This window comes from Myxocyprinus asiaticus, chromosome 1 (assembly GCF_019703515.2).
Source record: "Myxocyprinus asiaticus isolate MX2 ecotype Aquarium Trade chromosome 1, UBuf_Myxa_2, whole genome shotgun sequence".
Classification (NCBI taxonomy): Eukaryota; Metazoa; Chordata; class Actinopteri; order Cypriniformes; family Catostomidae; genus Myxocyprinus; species Myxocyprinus asiaticus.
The window spans coordinates 33,323,577-33,351,165 of record NC_059344.1 but is presented as its reverse complement, the minus strand read 5'-3'; the positions used below and the strand labels follow the sequence as shown (position 1 = coordinate 33,351,165).

The 27,589-nt window shown below is 38.2% G+C and overlaps 1 protein-coding gene across 3 annotated transcripts; it reads right to left on the bottom strand.

The window, feature by feature from the left end:
• Nucleotides 1-1,139: 1,139 nt before the first annotated feature.
• On the bottom strand, nt 1,140-26,578 carry LOC127448405 (palmitoyltransferase ZDHHC1-like). 3 transcript variants are annotated; one of them, XM_051710905.1, is made up of 11 exons: nt 25,973-26,578; nt 24,808-25,056; nt 24,312-24,487; nt 23,714-23,815; nt 19,773-19,900; nt 19,471-19,626; nt 15,477-15,598; nt 12,153-12,244; nt 3,657-3,771; nt 3,382-3,484; nt 1,140-2,755 (listed from the first exon to the last, which is right to left on the bottom strand). In XM_051710905.1, exons 1-11 carry the CDS (start codon nt 26,042-26,044, stop codon nt 2,190-2,192), a joined length of 1,881 nt encoding a protein of 626 aa, XP_051566865.1. In that variant the 5' UTR covers nt 26,045-26,578; the 3' UTR covers nt 1,140-2,189. The 3 variants fall into 3 exon arrangements, with proteins under 3 accessions (XP_051566865.1, XP_051566881.1, XP_051566873.1); XM_051710921.1 differs by having other exon boundaries at nt 1,140-2,611; XM_051710913.1 differs by having other exon boundaries at nt 12,153-12,241.
• Between the last annotated feature and the right edge of the window lie 1,011 nt (nt 26,579-27,589).

Here is a 27,589-nt window from a genome sequence, read left to right as displayed (position 1 = left end):
ATGAAAGTGACATTTATACCAAGATGGTTGTTCCTTGTGTATAAATGGTGCTTGTTTAACAAAACCAAAGTAGATTATTTTTGCGGTTGTTGTTTTTACGCCATATATTTGGGTCACAGGACAATGCCTATGTCCCCAGATGAAGTATATCCAAAATCTATTCATACTACTATCATACATACCTAAAAGAACATACTGTTTTACCGACCGAGAAGTGCATCCTTAATCAAATTCAGTACTGTGACAGTACGCGATTTTGGACGCAGGACATTTTTTATTTTTGCTTCTGTTCAGTGGCACAAAAATGACACACTTCAGCTTTAAAAAGAAATATGTAGGGGAATTGTGTGTATACAAAACTTGAAAAGCTCCAGGTCTTAGCAGTCATTTAAACCCTACATAAAATCATATTTTTATACAGTATTTAATGCAAAAAAAAAAAAAAAATTCATAATACAGTCTTTGCTTGACTATAATGATTAGCACAGTCAATGAACATGTACCAGTAAGAATGATCTGACCACATCAGTCAATTTCAGGTGGATTTTAAAAACAGCTCTTGTAGTTACATCGTTTAAAACAATAGCATGCAGGATGCCCCAGAGCTCCAGCTAAAAGGTTTGTGTCAGTAATGCTACTGCTGTCACCAAGTCCTGACACAATTTCTACTACGTGCCTCTCCCCACCAGTCTGTGTTACTATGTTGTAGTGTCCTGATGCCATGGTTACACTGGTTATCCTTGATATTACAAAATGGGCCACCTGAGTTCCAGAAGGACAGTGTCAAAGAAAAACAAAAGTCAAAATCAATAATTGGCCCTTGAGAAAGGGAAATCATATTGTAAAGGGTTTCAAAGGCTTAGAAACATCATATAAATGGTTAATATACCTATACTTTTTTATTATTATTATTATTTTAGAAGCAGAACAAGCAGCAATGTTTTTATATCCATTGTATTCCAGAATATTCCACTGAAAGTGCCTTTTTTGAAGAAGAGGAGGAACGAGCTGAAATTCAATTTTGTGGTACTTAACATTATCGGTTGAGCTTAACTTGTATTGAACCCAGAATATTCCTTCCCAGAATTATGCATTATAAATATAGGCAGAAATATAGAAAGCATTACCCAGAAGTCCTCTGTAGTGCAAACATTTATTAAAATTTTACAAAAATACATCACTCATTCTTCAGTTTTCATATAATATTTAAATGCTTAAATAAAAACAGAGAGCCATTGAAACCTTGCTCATTGGTGACTGAGAAGAAAATGTAGTTAAAAAGTAATTGGTGGATAATAATTAGAAAAAACAAAAAACAAAAAGCATAAAAAACATATTTTTTATTGCTTCCCTCTCAGGCCACCACTGTCTCACAGCTAGCAGTTTCAAAATAGTAAAATAACTGAAAACATAAGTGACATTAGGTTAAAATATTACCACAAGTACACTCTGTAGTACATACTGAAGAGTCAAGTTCACACAAACACATGTGGATTTGATTCAAACAACCAGACAAATAAAAGCTTATAAAAACAACAATAAATAAATACAAGACTGATAATTATAACAATAATAATAGTTTAAAAAAATAAGGTAACTTTTGGAATAATGTACAAATACTGACCAAAAAAAAAACAAAAAAACAAAAAACAAAAAACAAATGGAAAAAGAAAAACATTGGTCAAATAGCATGTTTAAGCTTAGAAAACCTATGCATCATAAATTAACTTTGGCATTTAACATATATAAATAAATACAGACATCTGCATTTCATTACGTATTAAAACATATTTTTGCAATGCTACAGTGAAATTGTAGTGAAATGTACTGGAATTTCTGAAAAGCTAAGTCAGTTTGTAATGAACATAGTTGATAGGATTCCTCAAAAGTTTATTGAGGGATTGTGTGTCAAAGTCCAAGGCGCAGGATCTAACATCAGCTTTCACATTACACAACCTCATGAATATTTTTATATATGATTCTGATCTGAGATCAGACTTCTGTCAAATGTGTCTATTTGCAGCTTTCTGCAATATGAGTTTAGACCAAACGTCATTGACTGATGACAACAAGCATTCGTGGTTTAAACCAGCAAAAGATCAGATAGATCAGATTAGTCTTTATCCGATCCTCTTGTTTTCAAAACAACTCAACTAGGAGTGTTGTGTCTCTATAGTGTGTAGTATTTGCTATGCCAGTGGGGTTCCTCCTCTTAAGCTGGGCTTAGGATCCTCCACACTTCTCTTTTTATTTGTCTGTTTGCGTTTTGCTAAGTGTGAACTTTCCTCAGAGCAAATGCCTTCTCGGGGCATGGCAGGCTCCCCGCTCTCTCGACTCACAAACATAGTTAGATTATGGGACACAATCTCAAACCTCTGCTCTGAAGATTTACGAGCTGATGCTTTCCTCTTGGTCCTGGGCAGAGGGGAGGGTAGCGGCTGTCCAGCTGCTGAGGGAGGCAAAGCACACTGGAGAGAAGAGGAATGGGTGGCAGAAGCAGCATCAGCATCAGCAGCAGTAGCAGTAGTAGTAGTGCAGATGGGGGTCGAAGCCCCTGCCAGGGCGGCACTACCAAGGCGTGCCATTGCTACGGGGATTTCCTCCAGAGATTCTGCAGAGTCAGAATGATATTCAGCAGGGGGGCCAGCAGCCTGTACAAGCGCAAGAGGAAGAAGGGAGGCCCGTAGGGGAAATGCTGGGAAGGGTAAGCGTTGACCAAGAGAGGAGGACACAGTGGCGGCAGCTACAGAGGACTCTATTTGTGTAAAGCAAAGACATGTACACACAGACCCAGATCACAAAGGTGACTACTTAACACACCACTGAAAATATTGTTCTGAACAGTAAAACAAATTATTAAAAAAAGTATTAAATGTATATTTAAAAAACATCAAGAACACTGAACACCGCTACACTGAAGAACAACTGTAACTGCAGCCAAGAACATCTTGAACAGGGATATAAACACTAGATCAAACATTTGAACTAGACACGCATAACTCTAGAGCACATAACTAATCAAACAGTGTAACACAACTTAAAAAACAAGGCACCCGGGAGCTAAAACAAAGTTATAAATCAAGAAAAGACATTCTCCACCACCATATTACATAATAACACCCTATTACACTTTAATCTAGTTAAGTGATATTCTCCACTCTAAGATGAAAGAAAACCGGGTGTTCTGCGATGCAAATTTACCTGCACTGTTTAATATCATAACATAGCAATGCATTTCTTATCATACTAATATCCTAATCCAGTGACGTATCTCAAAAATAGAATCTCTAGAAATCCAGATTTTTCTCCAGAATTTTTAATTTTAGAAATAAAACTAAAACAATAAGATATTATAGTAATCAGCTGCTGTGTGTGTCTTACCCTGCTCAGCAGAAGTCCTTGGCATGCCTCTGGTGGTGCTGGTGTCAGTGGACCTGTCACTGCTTATCTCAGATGCAAGTTTGCGCACTTTCTTCTTTTTTTTCTAAGCAAATAATCAAGAAAGTTTTCACATACTGAGGCATACTGCTAACTTCAGTCAAAGTACACAGTAGGGTGAACGGGCCATTGGTTTCGTATTTAGACCCTGAAAATGACACTGATATAAAATCGGTTTTGTATGTCTGGTTGTTCTTGTATGTGTGATTGTGTCACACCTGCGTGCGTTTGTGAGGGCGAGGTGATGCTTTGCGCTCTGTTGAGACAGCAGGGAGGAGGTCTTCTTCACCTATTTGCTCGGATGGACCTTTGACTCGGCCGTTACCATAACGCCTGTGTGGACATACACAATGTTTTCACATTCACAACTCGTATTTATTTTAGATGTTATGCCATAGATCATTTTGTTAAAAGAAATGTTTATGATTGCTAAATGCTCTTGGATGTTTTCTCCAGCTATGTCAAAAAGATGAAAACAAAAAGACAAAATGACAAGTAATGACAAACTGTTTCCAAATTCTGATCACCCTGCATAACTGCTGGTCTGTCGGCTCACAGTACCTCGAAAGATGTCAGACATTCTGTGGTATTCAGGGTGTGACATTCAGCACGGGATTATTGGTATTTCACACAATTTTAATCATTCCTGCATGTTCCACGTTCATAATGCAGGGAATTCCCACACACGGAAATCACTTTAATAAGTATCTAAGAGTTGGTAAACCAATCTATACAGAGGAACAAATCAAACTGGCACTGTACCATGTCTCTGTAAGTGTTTTTGTCTATCTCTAATATACTTATTATATAGAACAGGTTCTCTCTCAGGATTTCTTCTAACATTTCAATGCATTTTGTCAACATTAAATGGCCATTTTTACAGTAACTGGTAAGTACTGACCTTTATTTATAAAGGGATAGTTTTATCAAAAATAAAAATATTCTGTGGAGGAAGATGTTAGGCAGAATGTTGGTTTCGGTCACTATTCACTTTCATTGTGTGTGTATATATATATATATATATATATATATATATATATATATATATATATATATATATATACACACATACTGTTGTGCTCAAAAGTTTGCATACCCTGGCAGAAACTGTGAAATTTTGGCATTGATTTTGAAAATATGACTGATCATGTATTTTATTTAAGGATAGTGATCATATGAAGCCATTTATAATCACATAGTTGTTTGGCTCTTTTTTTAAATCATAATGATAACAGAAATCACCCAAATGGCCCTGATCAAAAGTTTACATACCCTTGAATGTTTGGCCTTGTTACAGACACACAAGGTGACACACACAGGTTTAAATGGCAATTAAAGGTTAATTTCCCACACCTGTGGCTTTTTAAATTGCAATTAGTGTCTGTGTATAAATAATCAATGAGTTTGTTAGCTCTCATGTGGATGCACTGAGCAGGCTAGATACTGAGCCATGGGGAGCAGAAAAGAACTGTCAAAAGACCTGCGTAACAAGGTAATGGAACTTTATAAAGATGGAAAAGGATATAAAAAGATATCCAAAGCCTTGAAAATGCCAGTCAGTACTGTTCAATCACCTATTAAGAAGTGGAAAATTCAGGGATCTCTTTTTTTTTTCTTCTCGCAATTTGGAATGCCCAATTCCCAATGTGCTTTTTAAGTCCTCATGGTCGCGTAGCGATTCGCCTCAGTCCGGGTGGCAGAGGACGAATCCCAGTTGCCTCCACGTCTGAGACCGTCAAGTTGAGCGCGTTGCCACGGAGACAGCGCGTGAGGAGGCTTCACGCCATCCACTGCGGCAACTATGCTCAACTCACCACGCGCCCCACTGAGAACGAACCACATTATAGCGACCATGAGGAGGTTACCCCATGTGACTCTAGCCTCCCTAGCAACCGGGACAATTTGGTTGCTTAGGGGACCTGGCTAGAGTCACTCAGCACACCCTGGGATTCGAACTAGCGAACTCAGGGGTGGTAGCCAGCGTCTTTTACCACTGAGCTACCCAGGCCCCCAATTCGGGGATCTCTTGATACCAAGCCCGGGTCAGGTAGACCAAGAAAGATTTCAGCCACAACTGCCAGAAGAATTGTTCGGGATACAAAGAAAAACCCACAGGTAACCTCAGGAGAAATACAGGCTGCTCTGGAAAAAGACGCCGTGGTTGTTTCAAGGAGCACAATACGACGATACTTGAACAAAAATGAGCTGCATGGTCAAGTTGCCAGAAAGAAGCCTTTACTGCGCCAATACCACAAAAAAGCCTGGTTACAATATGCCCGACAACACCTTGACACAGCTTCTGGCACACTGTAATTTGGAGTGACGAGACCAAAATAGAGCTTTATGGTCACAACCATAAGCGCTATGTTTGGAGAGGTGTCAACAAGGCCTATAGTGAAAAGAATACCATCCCCACTGTGAAGCATGGTGGTGGCTCACTGATGTTTTGGGTGTGTGTGAGCTCTAAAGGCACGGGAATCTTGTGAAAATTGATGGCAAGATGAATGCAGCATGTTATCAGAAAATACTGGCAGACAATTTGCATTCTTCTGCACAAAAGCTGCGCATGGGACGCTCTAGGACTTTCCAGCATGACAATGACCCTAAGCGCAAGGCCAAGTTGACCCTCCAGTGGTTACAGCAGAAAAAGGTGAAGGTTCTGGAGTGGCCATCACAGTCCCCTGACCTTAATATCATCAAGCCACTCTGGGGAGATTTCAAACGTGCGGTTCATGCAAGACAACCAAAGACTTTGCATGACCTGGAGGCATTTTGCCAAGACAAATGGGCAGCTATACCACCTGCAAGAATTTGGGGCCTCATAGACAACTATTACAAAAGACTGCATGCTGTCATTGATGCTAAAGGGGGCAATACACAGTATTAAGAACTAAGGATATGCAGACTTTTGAACAGGGGTCATTTCATTTTTTTCTTTGTTGCCATGTTTTATTTTATGATTGTGCCATTCTGTTATAAACTAGTTGAATATGAATCCCATAAGAAATAAAAGAAATGTGTTTTGCCTACTCACTCATGTTTTCTTTAAAAATGGTATTACCAATTCTCCAAGGGTATGCAAACTTTTGAGCACAACTGTGTATATATATATATATATATATATATATATATATATATACACAGGTGCATCTCAATAAATTAGAATGTCGTGGAAAAGTTCATTTATTTCAGTAATTCAACTCAAATTGTGAAACTCGTGTACTAAATAAATTCAATGCACACAGACTGAAGTAGTTTAAGTCTTTGGTTCTTTTAATTGTGATGATTTTGGCTCACATTTAACAAAAACCCACCAATTCACTATCTCAAAAAATTAGAATATGGTGACATGCCAATCAGCTAATCAACTCAAAACACCTGCAAAGGTTTCCTGAGCCTTCAAAATGGTCTCTCAGTTTGGTTCACTAGGCTACACAATCATGGGGAAGACTGCTGATCTGACAGTTGTCCAGAAGACAATCATTGACGCCCTTCACAAGGAGGGTAAGCCACAAACATTCAATGCCAAAGAAGCTGGCTGTTCACAGAGTGCTGTATCCAAGCTTGTAAACAGAAAGTTTAGTGGAAGGAAAAAGTGTGGAAGAAAAAGATGCACAACCAACCGAGAGAACCGCAGCCTTATGAGGATTGTCCAGCAAAATCGATTCAAGAATTTGGGTGAACTTCACAAGGAATGGACTGAGGCTGGGGTTAAGGCATCAACCACACACAGACATGTCAAGGAATTTGGCTACAGTTGTTGTATTCCTCTTGTTAAGCCACTCCTGAACCACAGACAACATCAGAGGTGTCTTACCTGGGCTAAGAAGAAGAAAAACTGGACTGTTGCCCAGTGGTCCAAAGTCCTCTTTTCAGATGAGAGCAAGTTTTGTATTTCATTTGGAAACCAAGGTCCTAGAGTCTGGAGGAAGGGTGGAGAAGCTCATAGCCCAAGTTGCTTGAAGTCCAGTGTTAAGTTTCCACAGTCTGTGATGATTTGGGGTACAATGTCATCTGCTGGTGTTGGTCCATTGTGTTTTTTGAAAACCAAAGTCACTGCACCCGTTTACCAAGAAATCTTGGAGCACTTCATGCTTCCTTCTGCTGACCAGCTTTTAAAGATGCTGATTTCATTTTCCAGCAGGATTTGGCACCTGCCCACACTGCCAAAAGCACCAAAAGTTGGTTAAATGACCATGGTGTTGGTGTGCTTGACTGGCCAGCAAACTCACCAGACCTGAACCCCATCGAGAATCTATGGGGTATTGTCAAGAGGAAAATGAGAAACAAGAGACCAAAAAATGCAGATGAGCTGAAGGCCACTGTCAAAGAAACCTGGGCTTCCATACCACCTCAGCAGTGCCACAAACTGATCACCTCCATGCCATGCCGAATTGAGGCAGTAATTAAAGCAAAAGGAGCCCCTACCAAGTATTGAGTACATATACAGTAAATGAACATACTTTCCAGAAGGCCAACAATTCACTAAAAATGTTTTTTTTATTGGTCTTATGATGTATTCTAATTTTTTGACATAGTGAATTGGTGGGTTTTTGTTAAATGTGAGCAAAATCATCACAATTAAAAGAACCAAAGACTTAAACTACTTCAGTCTGTGTGCATTGAATTTATTTAATACATGAGTTTCACAATTTGAGTTGAATTACTGAAATAAATGAACTTTTCCACGACATTCTAATTTATTGAGATGCACCTGTATATACAGGTGCTGGTCATATAATTAGAATATCATCAAAAAGTTGATTTATTTCACTAATTCCATTCAAAAAGTGACACTTGTATATTATATTCATTCATTACACACAGACTGATATATTTCAAATGTTTATTTCTTTTAATTTTGATGATTATAACTGACAACTAAGGAAAATCCCAAATTCAGTATCTCAGAAAATTAGAATATTACTTAAGACTAATACAAAGAAAGGATTTTTAGAAATCTTGGCCAACTGAAAAGTATGAACATGAAAAGTATGAGCATGTACAGCACTCAATACTTAGTTGGGGCTCCTTTTGCCTGAATTACTGCAGCAATGCGGCGTGGCATGGAGTCGATCAGTCTATGGCACTGCTCAGGTGTTATGAGAGCCCAGGTTGCTCTGATAGTGGCCTTCAGCTCTTCTGCATTGTTGGGTCTGGCATATCGCATCTTCCTCTTCACAATACCCCATAGATTTTCTATGGGGTTAAGGTCAGGCGAGTTTGCTGGCCAATTAAGAACAGGGATACCATGGTCCTTAAACCAGATACTGGTTGCTTTGGCACTGTGTGCAGGTGCCAAGTCCTGTTGGAAAATGAAATCTGCATCTCCATAAAGTTGGTCAGCAGCAGGAAGCATGAAGTGCTCTAAAACTTCCTGGTATATGGCTGCGTTGACCTTGGACCTCAGAAAACACAGTGGACCAACACCAGCAGATGACATGGCACCCCAAACCATCACTGACTGTGGAAACTTTACACTGGACCTCAAGCAACGTGGATTGTGTGCCTCTCCTCTCTTCCTCCAGACTCTGGGACCCTGATTTCCAAAGGAAATGCAAAATTTACTTTCATCAGAGAACATAACTTTGGACCACTCAGCAGCAGTCCAGTCCTTTTTGTCTTTAGCCCAGGCGAGACGCTGAAACCCATGTCTTGCATGCGTCTGTGCGTAGTGGTTCTTGAAGCAGCTCCAGCTGCAGTCCACTGTTTGTGAATCTCCCCCACATTTTTGAATGGGTTTTGTTTCACAATCCTCTCCAGGGTGCGGTTATCCCTATTGCTTGTACACCTTTTTCTACCACATCTTTTCCTTCCCTTCGCCTCTCTATTAATGTGCTTGGACACAGAGCTCTGTGAACAGCCAGCCTCTTTTGCAATGACCTTTTGTGTCTTGCCCTCCTTGTGCAACGTGTCAATGGTCGTCTTTTGGACAACTGTCAAGTCAGCAGTCTTCCCCATGATTGTGTAGCATACAGAACTAGACTGAGAGACCATTTAAAAGGCCTTTGCAGGTGTTTTGAGTTAATTAGCTGATTAGAGTGTGGCACCAGGTGTCTTCAATATTGAACCTTTTCACAATATTCTAATTTTCTGAGATACTGAATTTGGGATTTTCCTTAGTTGTCAGTTATAATCATCAAAATTAAAAGAAATAAACATTTGAAATATATCAGTCTGTGTGTAATGAATGAATATAATATACAAGTTTCACTTTTTGAATGGAATTAGTGAAATAAATCAACTTTTTGATGATATTCTAATTATATGACCAGCACCTGTATATATATATATATATATATATATATATATATATATATATATATATATATATATATCCCCCCCACCCCAAGACAGAAAGGATTTACAAAGGTAAGCTTTTCCAGAATTTGTAAACTTTATATCTATATCAGTTTAGTGACACATTCAAAGTCATAGTGTGAATATATAACCTAATATTTCTAAATAGCAGGATTTTTTTTAAATACAGCCATGTCATAATTATTCAACCCTTATTGCATGTAGCTGTTTCTTAAATATGTAAGGCTACACAAGTAATTGTTTTAAAACAAAATTAAGTCATCAATCTGCAATGGCACTTATTTAAGTTTTAAAATGTAAGTTTAGCATTGTAAGCAAAAATGTATTTCTATGCAAAAAATGCAATTAAAAATAAGCTGTCTCAAAAGCTAATAGAGGAGATTATTCCATTACACAAGAAAGGTCATGGCTAAAAGTACATTTCCAAGGCACTTCGATTTCCAATTGACAAAGCTGGCAGCACCATTCATAATTTTTTTTAAATATGGTACATCAGCAACCTTCTTGGGATGTGGAAGAAAGCCGAACTTCACCAAGGGAAATGTTGATTTGAATATTCAAGAAGTAATTAGGAAAAACCTGTGGAGTCCTGGAAGAAGGTTTTATAGACATATGACACTAAACTAAAAATGAGTTTTACACCCATGGGTCAGCAGTACGTCTGGAGTAAGATGACAAGGTGATGACAAGAACGACACCATCCCCACACTCAAGCATGGAGGTGGGTCAGTCCCGTTATGGGGGTGTTTTGCAGCTGCAGGAAACGGCTATCCTGACTATGTGACTGACACCATGGATTCTTTCAGGTATCGGGCCATTTTGGCATGAAAAATGTGATGCCTTCTGTGTGTAAATTGAAGCTTGATGATCACTGGACTTTCCAGCAAGACAATAACACCAGGGATACATCCAAGTTGTCCAAAATCTGGTTCAGGGATAGGTCGTGGAATTTCCTTAAATGGCCCTTTCAGTCCATCATTAAAATCTCATTGCAAACCTTTGTTGGGATTTCAAGGAAGCAGTGGCAGCACAGAAACCAAAGAATGTCAATGAGCTGGAAGCTTTTGCTCACGAGAAATGCGTAAAAATTCTAATAGAGAGGTGTCCGAAGCCTGAGAATACTTACCTGAAACATTTATTTGCTGTTATTAAGGATAAAGGATGCTCCACAAATGATTGACTTTGGGGGTTGAATATTTTTGACAAGACATTTGTGGAGAGAATTAGTTATTTTTTATTTTAAAGTTTGAGTAAACTGAACTCTTTGTTCTCAAAATCACTCAAATGTGTATTAAAAACTTACTTTGACTGTTTACTGAGGTTTAAGTTGATGTGTTTTAATTCACATCACCAGAATGTACTGCTGGTCAGGGGGGTTGAATAATTTTGATAGCAACTGTATGTATGTATGTATGTATATATATATATATATAAATGCAGTCAGTGAATGTTGACAGCTATCAAGATGGCTTGCACCAACATGTACCTTAGAGTCTGTGCAAAACGACCAGTTCTTTAATATTAAGTTTTACAGTTGCAAGCTCTAGCAGAAACAAAATGTTTTATTGAACTCAACACCCTCTGTTACTATCTCAGATAAAACTTGCAGATCTTGTGATTAGGGGATTGACATTTTTTTAAACCATTAATATGTCTAACAATTACTTAAAATTATCACTGAATAGGGATTACAGCAGTTTAACAGTGAGGCCTTTCATGTTTAATGCCCTGGAAATTTAAACAGTAGCACTGAAAACTTCTTTAAAACTGTCCTTTATTACTCAAATCATGGGAAATAAGTCTGCTCATTCTGTTTAGAAAACAGTCACTATGACAACTTCGTGAAAGCCGGTTTTGTAATTAGCATTTTAAAACTTACCGTCAATGCTGACTGATACTTATGCAATAAGACACATGAACACACCAGACTCCAGGAACTGCTTCTGAAGAACTGGTCAATTTAAGAGCCTGAGAAGCTTAATACTTTGTGAACTGATTGTAAAATATGTTTTTTTTTTTATAGAGCTTTTTCAGTGAAACAAAAAGCTTCACAAAAGATGGATTTTAAATGCATACTCCTGGATTATGAACTAATGGGTTATTTCCTCCACATACAGTATAAAGAACTTACAAATAAAAGTTCTTTAGTTTGCAAACTGATCCTCTTGCTCACATTTTAAGGGCACCATAAAAGCTTTAATATCTCTCCTTCACTTCCAGCTGAACTTTCACAGAACTGACTCAGAAATCATACCATAATTGCTCAATAAAATAAATGAGATTATTTGTGTTATTTGAGTCAATGTTAAAGGAATCAATCATCTCCTTAAAGCTCACAAAATCTGCAAAGTACTGTTTAAGAATTTGAAAACCCCTGGTCTAGCAAAACTTACACTGATCCTTCTTGGGAGCTCATGGCAGTTGGATCCTCTACCTCCATCTCAGGGTTAGTGTAGCCGAGCGTTCCAGTATAACTGACTTGCTGCTGCAGGAAAACGATGATGGAAATAATATAGTGGTGAGATACGGAAACTCTAGAATTCTAGCAATTACTGTACAGAGAACTGCAGAGCTGCTTAGGTAACTGGCTACAAAATTACAAAACTGCAGTATTCAAGAGAAGCATAGTTCTACAACTCAAGTAGGACTTCATTGGGTGCAGCCTTTTGGAATCTATACTGCCCAAATGGACTACAGATTGTAAATGTCACTATTCATTACACAAAAAGTCTCCAGTGATTTAAGAATTACACAATTTCTGCTAAACAATGTGGGGATGGACTAGGTCTATTAACACAGGTCTTGGCTAGACTAATGAGTGAAATAAAGAGCTGTCCTGCAATTCCTGAATCATTCACCATGGCTTTAATCCACATTAACAGAGCTTTAATTACAGTGCATGAGATGCAAGCCCACATCAATGCCAAGTCTTGGTATTATAGCAACAGAACCTGTCAATCAATAAAGACATCAGTTGCTATGCCCACAACAAGAGGCATTTTTACATAATAGTAAATGAGGACAGATGTATTTTTTGTTTAGAGTATGTGCAGGCAAGTTTGTGTACTTTAAGGGTGTGGGGTATTGATAGCACATGTTTGCTTGTGTATGATTACTGAGATGGCAACCCTGCCCAACAGAAAAATCTGCATAGCGACCAAAGATAACAGATCTTAAGAAACAGTGAAGTCAAATGTACAACTCTCAAGTGCTTTCATGAGGTGTAATACTGAGTTAAGACTTCTGCAAAGCATTCACTAAAATTCCAACCTGTCTAGATATGACAGATATGTCTAGATATGACTTATAGGACTTGTAAATATGGAGTAAAAAGTAATATCATTTGTTACATTACTGACAAAAGGCAATATCAGCATAGCTTACCTTACTAAGTCATCATCTTTGAGTTTCTGGCTATTGGATGGTACCAAGGGCAATATGTTATTGTCACACCTGCTCATAGTCTTATATTTAAACCCAGTGCTAATGGTCCATATTGGGAGAGTCACACTGTCGCAGGAAATGAACTCATGGTGTGCGCTCACTTCCCATAGTTCAGTGTGAGCTCAATGTGCCGACCCCTGTGAGGATTTGGCAGCAGGATGGTGGAGACGTTTTCCTGGGAATGTGTTAATTGCTCTGGGAAGCAACTGCGTAGACAATTACATCCCCACACAAGGTTGTTTTAACAACCAGGTTGTTAAAACAACTAGACTGCCATGGGCTCGCCACCCTGGTGATTATGTATGTGGGCAATACTTGCTTTGTTTCAATGTTTCAATTCAATGCTCAAGCCTTTGTGGGGAACTGACAGATTTTTGAATACAAACTTCTTACTACAAAGGCTACCACTAGCAATAGCACAACAACTCCCAGGGAGGCATAAAACAAACTCCACGACCTTGGCTAAGACTCCAAAGTTGGTGGTCTTGCTCTCCAGCTCACGAAAAATGTCTGTTCATCTCTCAGACACGGCCGTCTTGTTCATGTTCCACTCAGTGATGCGACGAGTGACGATGTTTTTTGCGCAAGCCCACTCATCAAAGAGCATGGTTTCATCAATCAAACTGAGAGTGGGGATTCTGAAGTCGAGGCTGCTCTGAATGTCTTTTGACCCTGGGATGTCTCTCAGTAGGGTCCACTCAAGTTTTTAGTTCTCCAATGAGCGGCTCCAATTTTGGAGATAATCCACCGATGCTGAAAAAAAATTCTCACTGCACAAAAAAATAATAATAATCCACTTGAATGTCACCAGCTTCAACCAGGGCATCCAACTGCTTTTTAATGTCAGAGGGTATGAATGATTCCTCCAGCTTGGCCTGCAAAACTTTTCTCAGGTCATGAATGTGCATTTTCTCAGGGCTGATATGTGGTCTTGCTCTACTATCTCCAGTGCATGATTAAAAGTGGCTGTTTGCTTGAGTGCGAAGCCAATCCGAAGTTTAGTGCAAGGATCGCTTAAAATGTCTCTTAGAAACTTTGGGAATTTTGCTTGAGAATGAAAGTATGCATGCAGACCACTGAAAACGTGTAGTATTCTTTCAAGAGCTGGACCAAGAGAGAGGAAACGTATGTTGCCACGCTGCAGTAATTTGTAGTCCAGATAGTCCAGCTGCACAAAAACGAGTACGTTGCATATGACAGCTTCAGATTTGGTGCGGGCAGAAGAAAATTTCGGATCATACATACATCGCAGTGCAGTCAGTAAACCGAAAACTATGGCCGTGCACAACAGAATGATTAACAAAACGTCCTTCACTTGAACGCACCTTGTCAGATTCGGAACTTTGCTTCACAAAAAATAAAAAATAAAAAAATCGCTAACACTTGGTGTGGCACAATTACTTTTAGCAGCATCCACATGCTTTTTTGTATGAACATGCTGCGTGATGTCGGTGCGGCCTCCATGGGCGATGGAAAAGCAAGCTCCACAAATATCACACCTCACTTTACTAGGCTCAGTCTGTGACTCCTCTTTTAGAAATTTAAACTTGTTTGGAAGATCCTCATTAAATGTACATGCACGCTTCCTTGACATTTTTCCAGCCACAGTTTCATCTGTGTGCTCTTTCAAACTGACTCTTCAATCAGTTCACTAACTGGATGTCTACTGATAGGGGATTGTGATTGGATAGTTTAATCTAATCATGTACTTCAAATAACACAGTGTGGTTTAATTGGTTTTACAAGCCGTAACCTTGGCTACCTTTGATTAGAATACTCACATTACTGAAAAAGTAATGATAGGCGATAGAGATTTAGGAGAGGGGAAATACGGGACAAAACACAATTTTTTCAGAATAAGTCGGGACACTAGAAAAAGTGCTTAAATACAGGACCGGGAAAAACGGGACGTCTGTCCATGCTATCAATAAACCTATGTTTCCCTAAAACTGTGCATTTGATTTATGCTCTTGAAATATTAATATACAAGTACACGAAAACAATAGGTGCCAACAGGTGTCTATAATAGGTGGAATAAACCTGATAAAGATCTGTTACGATAACTATGCCTGCATCAACAAACAGGTGACACCTCTGTAGAGTAATCATCCACTAAATACACCAGCAAATAGGTACATTTGCAAGTTACATGTAAGTGGGGAAAAAATATAAATTTATAGCAAGTTTTTAATGTTACAGAAAACCGCATACTCCAAATTTAATTTAACCAAATTTTGCTGGGCTAAGCATAAATGTATTTGTCTGAGTTTCACCTTGATAAGATTCATCTTTGGAATGGCAGATTCATTCTCTGGAGGGGCCATTCTGGAATCTTTAGCCTCTTGCCGATGTCGCTGCCGCACAATATACTCATATGTACTAAGTCTGTTCCACACTGAAGGAGAGAACAAATATAATTCAGGATATGAGTATCTTATTCATATTATTAGTCAAAATACAGAAAACTTCAAAATACTTAAATTAGATGTTTTATTTTTGAGATGATGTCAGAAATTCTACTCCCACTGCATTACCTACGAATGCTCCCTTGTGGCACATAGTAAGGGCTGTTCATGGATATAATGGATGAATATAATATACTGTAATTAAATGCCAATAATTTTTTATTTTAAGCTTTTTGTTTTTTCTGTTGTTTATATAATTCTGTTCCAAGTCTGATTTTTCTCTCTTTTCCTCTTTTAGTCTATCCTGGGGACTGTTTGGATGGTGCACACAAGAATGAGCAAGCAAATTAGTGCATGATCAACCCCAAAGTGGTCAAATATGGAGCAGGTGAATCACCAAGCTTGGGTGGCCCAAACTGAGCTTGCCTAATGTATATGCATTAACCCAAAGAAAGAGCTGATCACATGTAGTTAAAATGATGAATTTCTGGCAATAGGCAAATACAGTTAAAGTCAGAAGTTTACATAAACTTAGGTTGAAATCATTAAAACTCATTTTTTAACCACTCATATTAGCAAACTATATTTTTGGCAATTCATTTAGGACACCTACTTTGTACATGACACAAGTAAATTTTCCAACAATTGTTTACAGACAGATTGTTTCACTTTTAATTGACTATATCACAATCCTAGTGGGTCAGAAGTTTACATACACTAAGTTAACTGTGCCTTTAAGCAGCTTGGAAAATTCCACAAAATGATGCTAAGCCTTTAGACAATTAGCTTCTGATAGGCTAATTGGAAATTAAAAATAAAAAAATCAACCAAGATCTCAGAAAATAAATTGTGGACCTCCACAAGTCTGGTTCATCCTTGGGAAACACCTGAAGTTACCATGTTCATCTGTACAAACAATAGTACGCAAGTATAAACACCATGGGACCATGCAGCCAACATACTGCTCAGGAAGGAGACGCATTCTGTCTCCTAGAGATGAATGGAGTTTGGTGCAAAAAGTGCAAATAAATCCCAGAACAACAGCAAAGGACCCTGTAAAGATGCTGGAGGAAATAGGTAGACAAGTATCTGTATCCACAGTAAAATGAGTCCTATATTGACATAACCTGAAAGGCTGCTCACCAAGGAAGAAGCCACTGCTCCAAAACTGCCAAAAATAAGCCAGACTACAGTTTGCAAGTGCACATGTGGACAAAGATCTTTTCGGAGAAATGTCCTCTGGTCTAATGAAACAAAAATTGAACTGTTTGGCCAAAATGACCATTGTTATGTTTGGAGGAAAAAGGGTGAGGCATTCAAGCTGAAGAACACCATCCCAGCTGTGAAGCATGGGGTTGGCAGCATCATGTTGTGGGGGTGCTTTGCTGCAGGAGGGACTGTTGCACTTCACAAAATAGATGGCATCATGAGGAAGAAAAATTATGTGGATATATTGAAGCAACATCTCAAGACATCAACCAGGAAGTTAAAGCTCGGCCGCAAATGGGTCTTCCAAATGGACAATGACCCCAAGCATACCTCCAAAGTTGTGGCAAAATGGCTTAAGGACAACAAAGTCAAGGTATTGGAGTGGCCATCACAAAGCCCTGACCTCAATCCGATAGAAAATTTGTGGGCAGAACTGAAAAAGCATGTGCGAGCAAGGAGGCCTACAAACCTGACTCAATTACAACAGTTCTGTCTGGAGAAATGGGCCAAAATTCCAGCAACTTATTGTGAGAAGCTTGTTGAAGGCTACCCAAAACCTTTGACCCAAGTTAAACAATTTAAAGGCAATGCTACCAAATACTAAAGAGTATGTAAACGTCTGACCCACTGGGAATGTGGTGAAAGAAATAAAAGCTGAAATAATCATTCTCTCTACAATTATTATGACATTTCACATTCTTAAAATAAAGTAGTGATCCTAACTGACCTAAGACAGGGAATGTTTTCTATGATTAAATGTCAGGAATTGTGAAAAACTGAGTTTAAATGTATTTGTCTAAGGTGTATGTAAACTTCTGACTTCAACTGTAATTATTAGGCATGTATCCTATATTGTAAACTGACAAACTTTAAACCTACAGAGAACATTTTACTTGTAATAACATCCACAGTAACAGGAGATCAAATACCACAAAACCAGAGACAGATCGTAAGATGATGGTCTTTGTCGGCATGGCTTTAGAAAACTGTGTTCCTGCCTGTGGTGTCCTTTTACCTTGGCTACTAGGGCTGGCACTATATGCACAGATCTGCCCCAACTGAATGGCCCTGTTGACTACATACAACCAATATAGTAATCATACTGGGGTCTCTTTTATGCAGTGGAACTAAGACAACACCGGATCCTCAACCCAAATGAAATGGCACTGATTCCAGGTATCAGAGGAATACATAATCTTAATTCCCATGATGAGTGCTTAGAAAACAGCCTACTAACTGATCTCTGACACAATCCATCTGAGAGTAACTGTACTGTCAAAGTTCAAGAAATGCAGGTAGTTTACTACAGTAAATATCACTTTCAAGATAGGTACAAATAACAGTACATCTGTTGTATTTTCAAATCCTAACAAACATCTTTTTGTGAAATGTTTTGCTTGAAAAGTATGCTTGTGCTATCTTTCTTTACAATAAATGCCATTCTCTTTTATATTTTTGTAATTTTTTTTTGTCTTATGCAATGACATTCTTACATTTTCAAGGGCAGCTTAATGTCAAATTGTTTTTTAGGAAAAGTACAAAAACAATATTATGTAAACAAAAATGCTTTTGCGGCTTTCCCACAGGAGCAGTTTGCCAGTGGATTTTCAATGGCACATAACTCTGTACTATGAGAGAATAATTCAGGCCAAAATGGTATATTACTGGAGCCAGAGTTTTATCTTTGGAGCTAATATTTTGAAATCAGAGGAATGCAGTGTTGGGAGTGCTCTCTCTAAAGTCCGTTTTCAGGGGCCGGTTGCACCAGCTATATGTAAGTTACAACTTAGCCTAGTTGTGGTGTAAATGGGCACTAAATCACAATATATGCAATACTAAATATTTGAGCATTGCACCATTAAACTCAGGTAGAACGTAACCCTACGTATAAACTAAATATTTACGGAAGCCTCCGACCAGGAGTAACGGATGGAATAAAAAAGCAGACTCACTTAATGATATCAATGAGCTCATGTTTTAGTTGACAGGCTTCCGTCCTTTCAACAAAAATGATGATGTTGGCATTTACACTCGTTTATATTTACGGGAGAAAACATTATGTAAAAAACGTACTTCTTCAGCATGAAACCGATCTAACGGTGCACTTTCTTGATTATGGTGTTAAGTTTCAACATATATGATATATATGATATTAAAATGAATAAATGTCTATTTTTCCACCCTGTTGTATAAGTAATTATTTATTTATTGTCCCTTATTCATTTTAGATACAGTTATTACATAGGCTAAATATACCATTAATGAAATCTTGTTTTATTGCATATCGTATTTCAGTGGGATATCATTTATTATAGCTGACAGTTACGTAAGCAAACAAGGTTTGAACAACAACCGTAACTGACCGTAAGATCAAACTGAAATGCATGGCTTTTTAATACATCTGTGTACAAATTTGAAGGCTGCTTATCGGATCAATACAGGTAAACGTCATATTATGCGACTACGCATTACTTTACGGAGAGCTTATGACCTACTAGTTAAGTCTTGCCTTAAGAACAGGTGGTGCAACCAAATTAAGCACTACCTTAGTTACAAACTAACTAGTAGTAGCCCTTAGTGTGAACTTTATGTCCCAACTTACGTGAGAATTTATGCACAGCTGGTGCAACCCTACCCAGAAGAGTGTACTCACTGAGGTATATGTGGAAGCAAAGTAAGTGGCCCAGCAAAAGTGCAGACAGTAGGCCCAGAGCAATGGTGACACCTGCCAGAGCAGGAATGGCAGGACCTGCAGTGGTGACTGGAGCCACCGGCAGAAATACAAACCACACTACAGACTCATTCTTCACTGCAGGAAGAAAGACCAAGAGAGAAATACAGAAGCTGAGACACTTAACATGTGGACAGAAGTATCACATTGTCTGCAAAAAAATTATATGTTGTTGTGATCACATTTACGCATCTTCAAACAGACACACAGATTGTGCCTCTTACCCTGTAGAAAATGCTTGTCAGATCGGAGTTTTGTTGGGTCCAAAAAGAACTCTATAAAAACATAACTGGCAATAACTACAACCAAAACAATTCCCAGCAGAGCAGAAATCACACTATTGAGAAAAAGCCTGCCAGGAATAGAAAGAGAGAGAAATTAATTAAATAAGATTGAGCTCAGGGCTTCAAAGAGAGAAATCAATGCAGAAAATTCCCTCACTCTGGTCCTAGAGACTAGGAGGCATCAGTTTGAAATCAATGAAAGAAATCAGTAATGTTTTGTATTGTATACTATCTGCTTCCAGCAAAAGCAGGTAAGTTGGTCACATGCCAACAAATACAGTACTACTGGTAATTAAGCCCTCAAAGCTCAAAACTTAGTCATCATCACATAGCCTGCATGCTGGCTAAACAGGTAGCTGAAAATTGTCTTGTGTGTGTGTGTGTGTGTGTGTATATATATATATATATATATATATATATATATATACATACACTATATTGCCAAAAGTATTCGCTCACTCATCCAAATAATTGAATTCAGGTGTTCCAATCACTTCCATGGCCACAGGTGTATAAAATGAAGCACCTAGGCATGCAGACTGCTTCTACAAACATTTGTGAAAGAATGGGCCGCTCTCAGGAGCTCAGTGAATTCCAGCGTGGTACTGTGATAGGATGCCACCTGTGCAACAAGTCCAGTCGTGAAATTTCCTCGCTACTAAATATTCCACAGTCAACTGTCAGTGGTATTATAACAAAGTGGAAGCGATTGGGAATGACAGCAACTCAGCCACGAAGTGGTAGGCCACGTAAAATGACAGAGCAGGGTCAGCAGATGCTGAGGCGCATAGTGCGCAGAGGTCGCCGACTTTCTGCAGAGTCAATCGCTACAGACCTCCAAAGTTCATGTGGCCTTCAGATTAGCTCAAGAACAGTGCGTAGAGAGCTTCATGGAATGGGTTTCCATGGCCGAGCAGCTGCATCCAAGCCATACATCACCAAGTGCAATGCAAAGCGTCGGATGCAGTGGTGTAAAGCACGCCGCCACTGGACTCTAGAGCAGTGGAGACGCGTTCTCTGGAGTGACGAATCACGCTTCTCCATCTGGCAATCTGATGGACGAGTCTGGGTTTGGCGGTTGCCAGGAGAACGGTACTTGTCTGACTGCATTGTGCCAACTGTGAAGTTTGGTGGAGGAGGGATTATGGTGTGGGGTTGTTTTTCAGGAGCTGGGCTTGGCCCCTTAGTTCCAGTGAAAGGAACTCTGAATGCTTCAGCATACCAAGAGATTTTGGACAATTCCATGCTCCCAACTTTGTTGGAACAGTTTGGGGATGGCCCCTTCCTGTTCCAACATGACTGCGCACCAGTGCACAAAGCAAGGTCCGTAAAGACATGGATGAGCGAGTTTGGTGTGGAAGAACTTGACTGGCCTGCACAGAGTCCTGACCTCAACCCGATAGAGCACCTTTGGGATGAATTAGAGCGAAGACTGCGAGCCAGGCCTTCTCGTCCAACATCAGTGTCTGACCTCACAAATGCGCTTCTGGAAGAATGGTCAAAAATTCCCATAAACACACTCCTAAACCTTGTGGAAAGCCTTCCCAGAAGAGTTGAAGCTGTTATAGCTGCAAAGGGTGGGCCGACATCATATTAAACCCTATGGATTAAGAATGGGATGTCACTTAAGTTCATATGCGTCTAAAGGCAGATGAGCGAATACTTTTGGCAATATAGTGTATATATATATATATATATATATATATACATACACATACACACACACACACACACACTGCCGTTCAAAAGTTTGGGGTCACTTGACTGAAATGTTTCTCATGATCTTAAAAACCTTTTGATTTGAAGGTGTATGCTTAAATGTTTGAAATTAGTTTTCTAGACAAAAATATAATTGTGCCGACATATTAATTTATTTCATTATAAAACTAAAATTGTATAAAAAAAAAATTAAAAACGTTTTTGAAATGGATGACTTGGACCGGATAATAAAGAAAAGCAGCTAATAAGTGCCCAACATAGATGGGAACTCCTTCAATACTGTTTAAAAAGCATCCCAGGGTGATACCTCAAGAAGCTGGTTGAGAAAATGTCAAGAGTATGTTTCTACAAATTCTATTCAAAGGATGGCTACTTTGAAGATGCTAAAATATAACATAGTTTTGATTTATTTTGGAATTTTTTTAGTCACAACACGATTCCTATAGTTCCATTTCTGTTCTTCCATAGTTTTGATGACTTTACTATTATCCTTAAATGTGAAAAATAATAATAATAAAGAATGAGTAAGTGACCTAAACTTTTGACCGGTAGTATATTATTATGCTAAAGGGGTCATGAATCAAATTGAGAAGAAAATCACATTTTCCTTGATATTCATTGATAAACATAATGTAAATTTCATAACTCAAAAATTTCCTCCCCAGTCTAAAAAAAGCATTTATAGTTCCCACTCTATTGAAACATCTCATTTTCAAAACTGTGCGTTCATGGTGTAACGAGACATTGCTCAGTTGTATTTACATGCCCCACAACATGTGTCATTGCACCCTTGGCCCTGCCCACCGGCGCTCAGTTTGTATCGTAAGCATAGAGGAAGAGAGACAGGCCTAGTGAGACCAACTAATCTTGAACACCAAAAGGGGACCTATCTGGACTATTTTTAAGTTTTTTGTGCATACAACATGCATTACACAGATGTCTTTGACCGTTGTCATGTTTATCGCGGCACTTTTAAAAGACGCGGTGTCAACTATAACTTAGAAAAGGAGACTCCGTTCGGCTTCATTCAGCTGCTCTGCGTATTGCTGTTCTTGTGCCCATCTGCCCTATCTTTAATTGTTGGTGTATGTAAACAAGCATTAGCTGGATGTCTTTGACCGTTTGGATGCGTTTATGGCGATCTGTGCAGTGCACAAATGTGTGTGCGTTTTGTTGATTGTGCTATGGACTGTGTATGTGCAAATATCAGCATGGACTGCTTATGAACCAGTTATAACACGATTCAAGCATTGCAATGGAACTGTTATTGAATAATGGGGCTGTTAAAAACACTTGGACTTGACAGCAAAACCGTGAGTAAACAGTTTCATTCATGAATATTTCATAAGTCATGACTGTTTAATAGTTATGGTGCTGATGTGCTTGAGTGAAAAGTTTACAATACTCAGGTGCAATGTGTTGGATGTGTGTTATGTGTAAACCCTGAAATTTAGTTTTATAATGTTGTGGAGAGCTTGTTTATTCTCTTCTGACCGAGTTCCAAATATGGCTGAATTTAAGGGGCTGCACGATGGTAGACAATCAGAACAGTGGCCATTTACACTGAAGTTTAAAGGAGACGCTGAGGCCAAAACCAAGCGTTTCAAACAGAGGGCCAGAGACGGTGGAAAATGATCATTTATTACTAAACTATGACAGTTTTCGTGCAAAAAAACTTTACTGACATTATCAGTGGATCTCAGGGAATATAATAAAATTATACAAAAATAGCATTTAATGACCCCTTTAAATAAAAATATATATTTCTTCTTCTTCATACTTCTTTATTCAAAAATATGTTGCTAAAATTAGTTATTCAGCATCCCAAAGGTGTTCTATTCTACATAAAACTTAGTTATGGGTGTCTGTTTGCATGTTATGCCAAGCAATGCCACTTGACCTCATTTCTGCTTTATGACTTCCACTTGTGAAAATGCTACCGATGCCATAAAATCATGTCAAATTTTAGTCAGCATTCTGGCTACAGTTTCATTTACTATAAAATTCTGTTTCTGAATATTAGTCTTTCACACAGAATCTGTCCTGAAAGACAGCCAAACTGTTTATATAGCTTGCTACTAACTGCTGTCCAAGGAAACACCAGGAGGTGGTGAAGTGGACCCACACGATGACGGAGTATGGAGGAAGTGAAAACAACTCACCAGTAGTTTCTGCTGCCCACACAATTGTTTAGCCATCTACAGTGGTGGTCAAAGCTTGCCACACACTTATTACACGCACTACAGTGTTTTGATTTTGGGCCTCTAGAAAGAAGAAAACAAGAAAGGTTTGGGGACTGTGATAGAACATCAACTGAATTCCACATAATAGGCCTACAAAGTTATGAATTATTTTTGAACAATTGTTTATTACTGGCATAAACAAACTGTATTTATAAGGCTTGGGATCTAACCACCATTTTATTCAAGCAAAAAACAAACAAAAAAAACCCCACCTCCATTAGAGATTTTGCCATGGTTTAGGGGGTAAAAGAGAACATTATATAATGCCTCATAACACCCTTAAACTGTGATAATCACTGTAATGCACAACCTCTCTTGGCTAATTGCTTTAGTACAATATGCATGAAGACATCAAAGATGCACTAAATCTGATCAAGGAAATGGGGTGTGCTGTCCTCTCTGTTCATTCTATACAGCCCTGAAGACAGCCCTAGTGCCTCAGTACATTTGCATCTCACTGCACATTCATACCCACACAACCATAGACAAAGTGACAGAATCATCTGTCTGTACTTACACATCAACTTCACAGAGGTAGCAGTGACAGTTCTCGATGACGTGTGCATGTTTGGTGTGGTCAAAAACCGGCATGGGTCCCCTATAACTCTTAGCTCTGACATTATAATCTGCAGGGTCGATGGAGACCGCCATCAGATGCATGAACAGGTGACAGACAAACGTTATCCCTGTACACTGAGCACTGAGTTAAAGATTGAAATTGTTCATGTAATGAGTAAACCTTTATGGGCTGAATAAGAACAGGAAAAACAAATAGAGAGATGTTTAAGCCAAACATCCTAAATATTTTACAAAACAGATCAAATACAGCTCTTTAAATAATTTAATTCTCTCTAACCAATTTAAGTCAGACTAGCTGCACACAATTTCTCAACCTCCAAAGGAAGCTAATGCCACAGGTTAACAGACATGCATAATAATAACATGTGGATGAAGGAGCTTTGTCTGCAGGAATAAAAAGTTTGGCCAAATGACAAACAACAAAATAAGGATACAATATATCCGGCTGGGATCCAGTGTGTGGGGAGCAGAGGCACAAACACACCAAAACCAATGACAGCGAAATACAGGTAAAACAGCCAGGCCAGCAGTTGGAAGGGGTGTGGAGGCCAGCTCCAACCATTGGTCCGAGAGCACAGGGGAACATCGGCTCGCCTGGGTCCCCTCTCGCCCACCGGGGCTGTGCGATTTGAGTTCTTACTGCAGACATCCATGAGAGGCAGGCCTTCTGCTGCCACTCCTGCCTTTGAAACGCATTACAGGTTTAATAAGACAATACACACAGGCTTTCATGTCATGCAACTGTCTGATGAAACACAACAAGGGTAACACAATGATTGATAATTGTTTCGAATTTAGTTTAATTTTTAATGAAAGTGGAAACACTGGTGGGTGCTTCTGTAATTTTGGGCACTTTTTTAAAACAATTTTCACACTAATTTTTTCATTTGTTTATTAACAATGTCCAATAGTGTAACAGCACATTTATGTCGTATTTTTGTAATTTTTTCTGAAAGTCATGATTCCCACCACAGTGTCATTTCTACCATTTCTTGCAAAATTACATCTTGATTAGTGAATATAGTGAAAATATTTTGCTCACTAGTAAATATTTAACTTATTATTATTATTATTATTATTATTATTATTATTTTCAAACCACTTGTCTCATCTCATGTTTCATTTAAAGCATGCTCTTCATTCATACTTTTTTCATATTTTTATAATGGACTTTCACAGTTTAACATTGGCTATATGAATCTGGGACAAGGCTAAAACAGTCAAATATGTACTAGAAATCAATGATGAAGGCATGGTAAAAGGTTTCCAAGCAAGTTTTAATTAAAAAAAAATAAAACAAATAATATTATATATATATATATATATATATATATATATATATATATATATATACACACAATAATAATAATAATAATAATAATAATAATAATAAAAAGAAAGAAAAACATGTTTTTTATAAAATATTTTAACATTAAAAAATTAAAATAAACGCCTGGGACGTGAAATTGCACCAAGTTAAAGAAACACCCTGATATTGTGTTTTACAACATAGTATTTTTTTTATTATTATTATTTATTCTTTTAGCCAAGATTTGTTATAAATAAATGACCAGCCTCGTGGTAAACTATAAAACTTACCAGCTCAGTTAGTGATGACAGAGCTTTGGACTGTTCCACAACATCTCTGTCCTCAATCAGCCAGCATTTCATGCACTCCCCTCTCTTTCCCGGGAAGACCGCAACTAACCCAACACATCATTCAGCCTTACTCATCCTTAGCACCAACAAAACACCTCTGTGTGGCGGCTAGCTCTATTCGTACTCATTTAAATCCAATAATAATAATAAAAACACATTTTTCACTGGCTGTAGACTGAGAGCGGAGTAGGCGGCACAGTAGCCCATACACGCTCTCAGCAGTGGGTAAACTAATCTCGTCTAGATATGGTAGTTAACCACCCTGCTATTGTGCATCTAACCAATAAAAGACACTGACCGAAAGCAGTTGTCGCTGAGTTATCCGGTGTCGTGAGAGCACGGCTGAATGACTGTACCGTTAACTAATTATTCTGCAAACAAATCACATCTATATCTGACCCTCAGTCGTTCAATATCAAAAGCGCTTAAATGACTATTAAGATAGCAACCAATAAAGGTATTACGATACAGAGACAACTGCATCGCATCCACCTTTTTGGCGTTTGGTGACAATTTGTATAAACAATAGTTGACCGACGCAGCTACATCCGGGAAAACCGGTACATACATTTAATTTCAAACTAAAAGTCATAGCATTAAATAACAAAGTAAATATTCTTTGTCTGTCAGGTATTACACACTGAAACACGCAACGTGTTTATTGAAAGGGTACATTTTAAAGTTTATAAAATGAAAAATGAGAGAGGCAAATTGTTTCGAAATGTTTTAGTTTCAGTTTATTCGTGATTTCAGATTATTTCGTAGTGCTGCGCTGTTTCTATTTGGCACGAATTGTGCAGTGTTGCACTGTAGGCAATAATCCAGTAGATGGGAGCATTGTACTTCCTCCTACTACAAGAACCTAGACGCTTATAAGTAGGCTGCAAGAAGTAGAATATTTAAAAGAACCAAGTTTGTTCGAACCGGATAACATATTTTAAAGATGGTAGTAAATGACTACGATTTTATGTATTATTTGAAAGGAAACATATTTTGATAGTCTTTAGACATCATCTGGCTTGTGGCCTAACTCGTTTTATAATTAAAACACATGCTAATAGGACATACAGTATGCACATCTCATTTTAAAAATAATTCCACAATCATATAAAAATAATATCTATCTATCTATCTATCTATCTATCTATGCTAATAATTTGCTAATATGCTAATCATTTATCACATTCTTATCTAGTTATCAAGTTATCAATCTAAGCATTAAAGTGAAAAAAAGAAGAAGATTCATTTAATATTGGATAATGAATCATCTTAAATAACACAATATGATGAGAATGTGTCTCCTTTTCACCAAACATCTTACAAAGGCAATAAATAAAAGGATAGATAGATAGTGTTGAAGTCAGAAGTTTACATACACTTAGGTTGAAGTCATTAAAACTCATTTTTAACCACTCCACAGATTTCATATTAGCAAACTATAGTTTTGGCAAGTCGTTTAAGACATCTGCTTTGTGCATGACATGAGTAATTTTTCCAACAACTGTTTACAGACAGATTGTTTCACATTTAATTGACTATATCACAATTCCAGTGGGT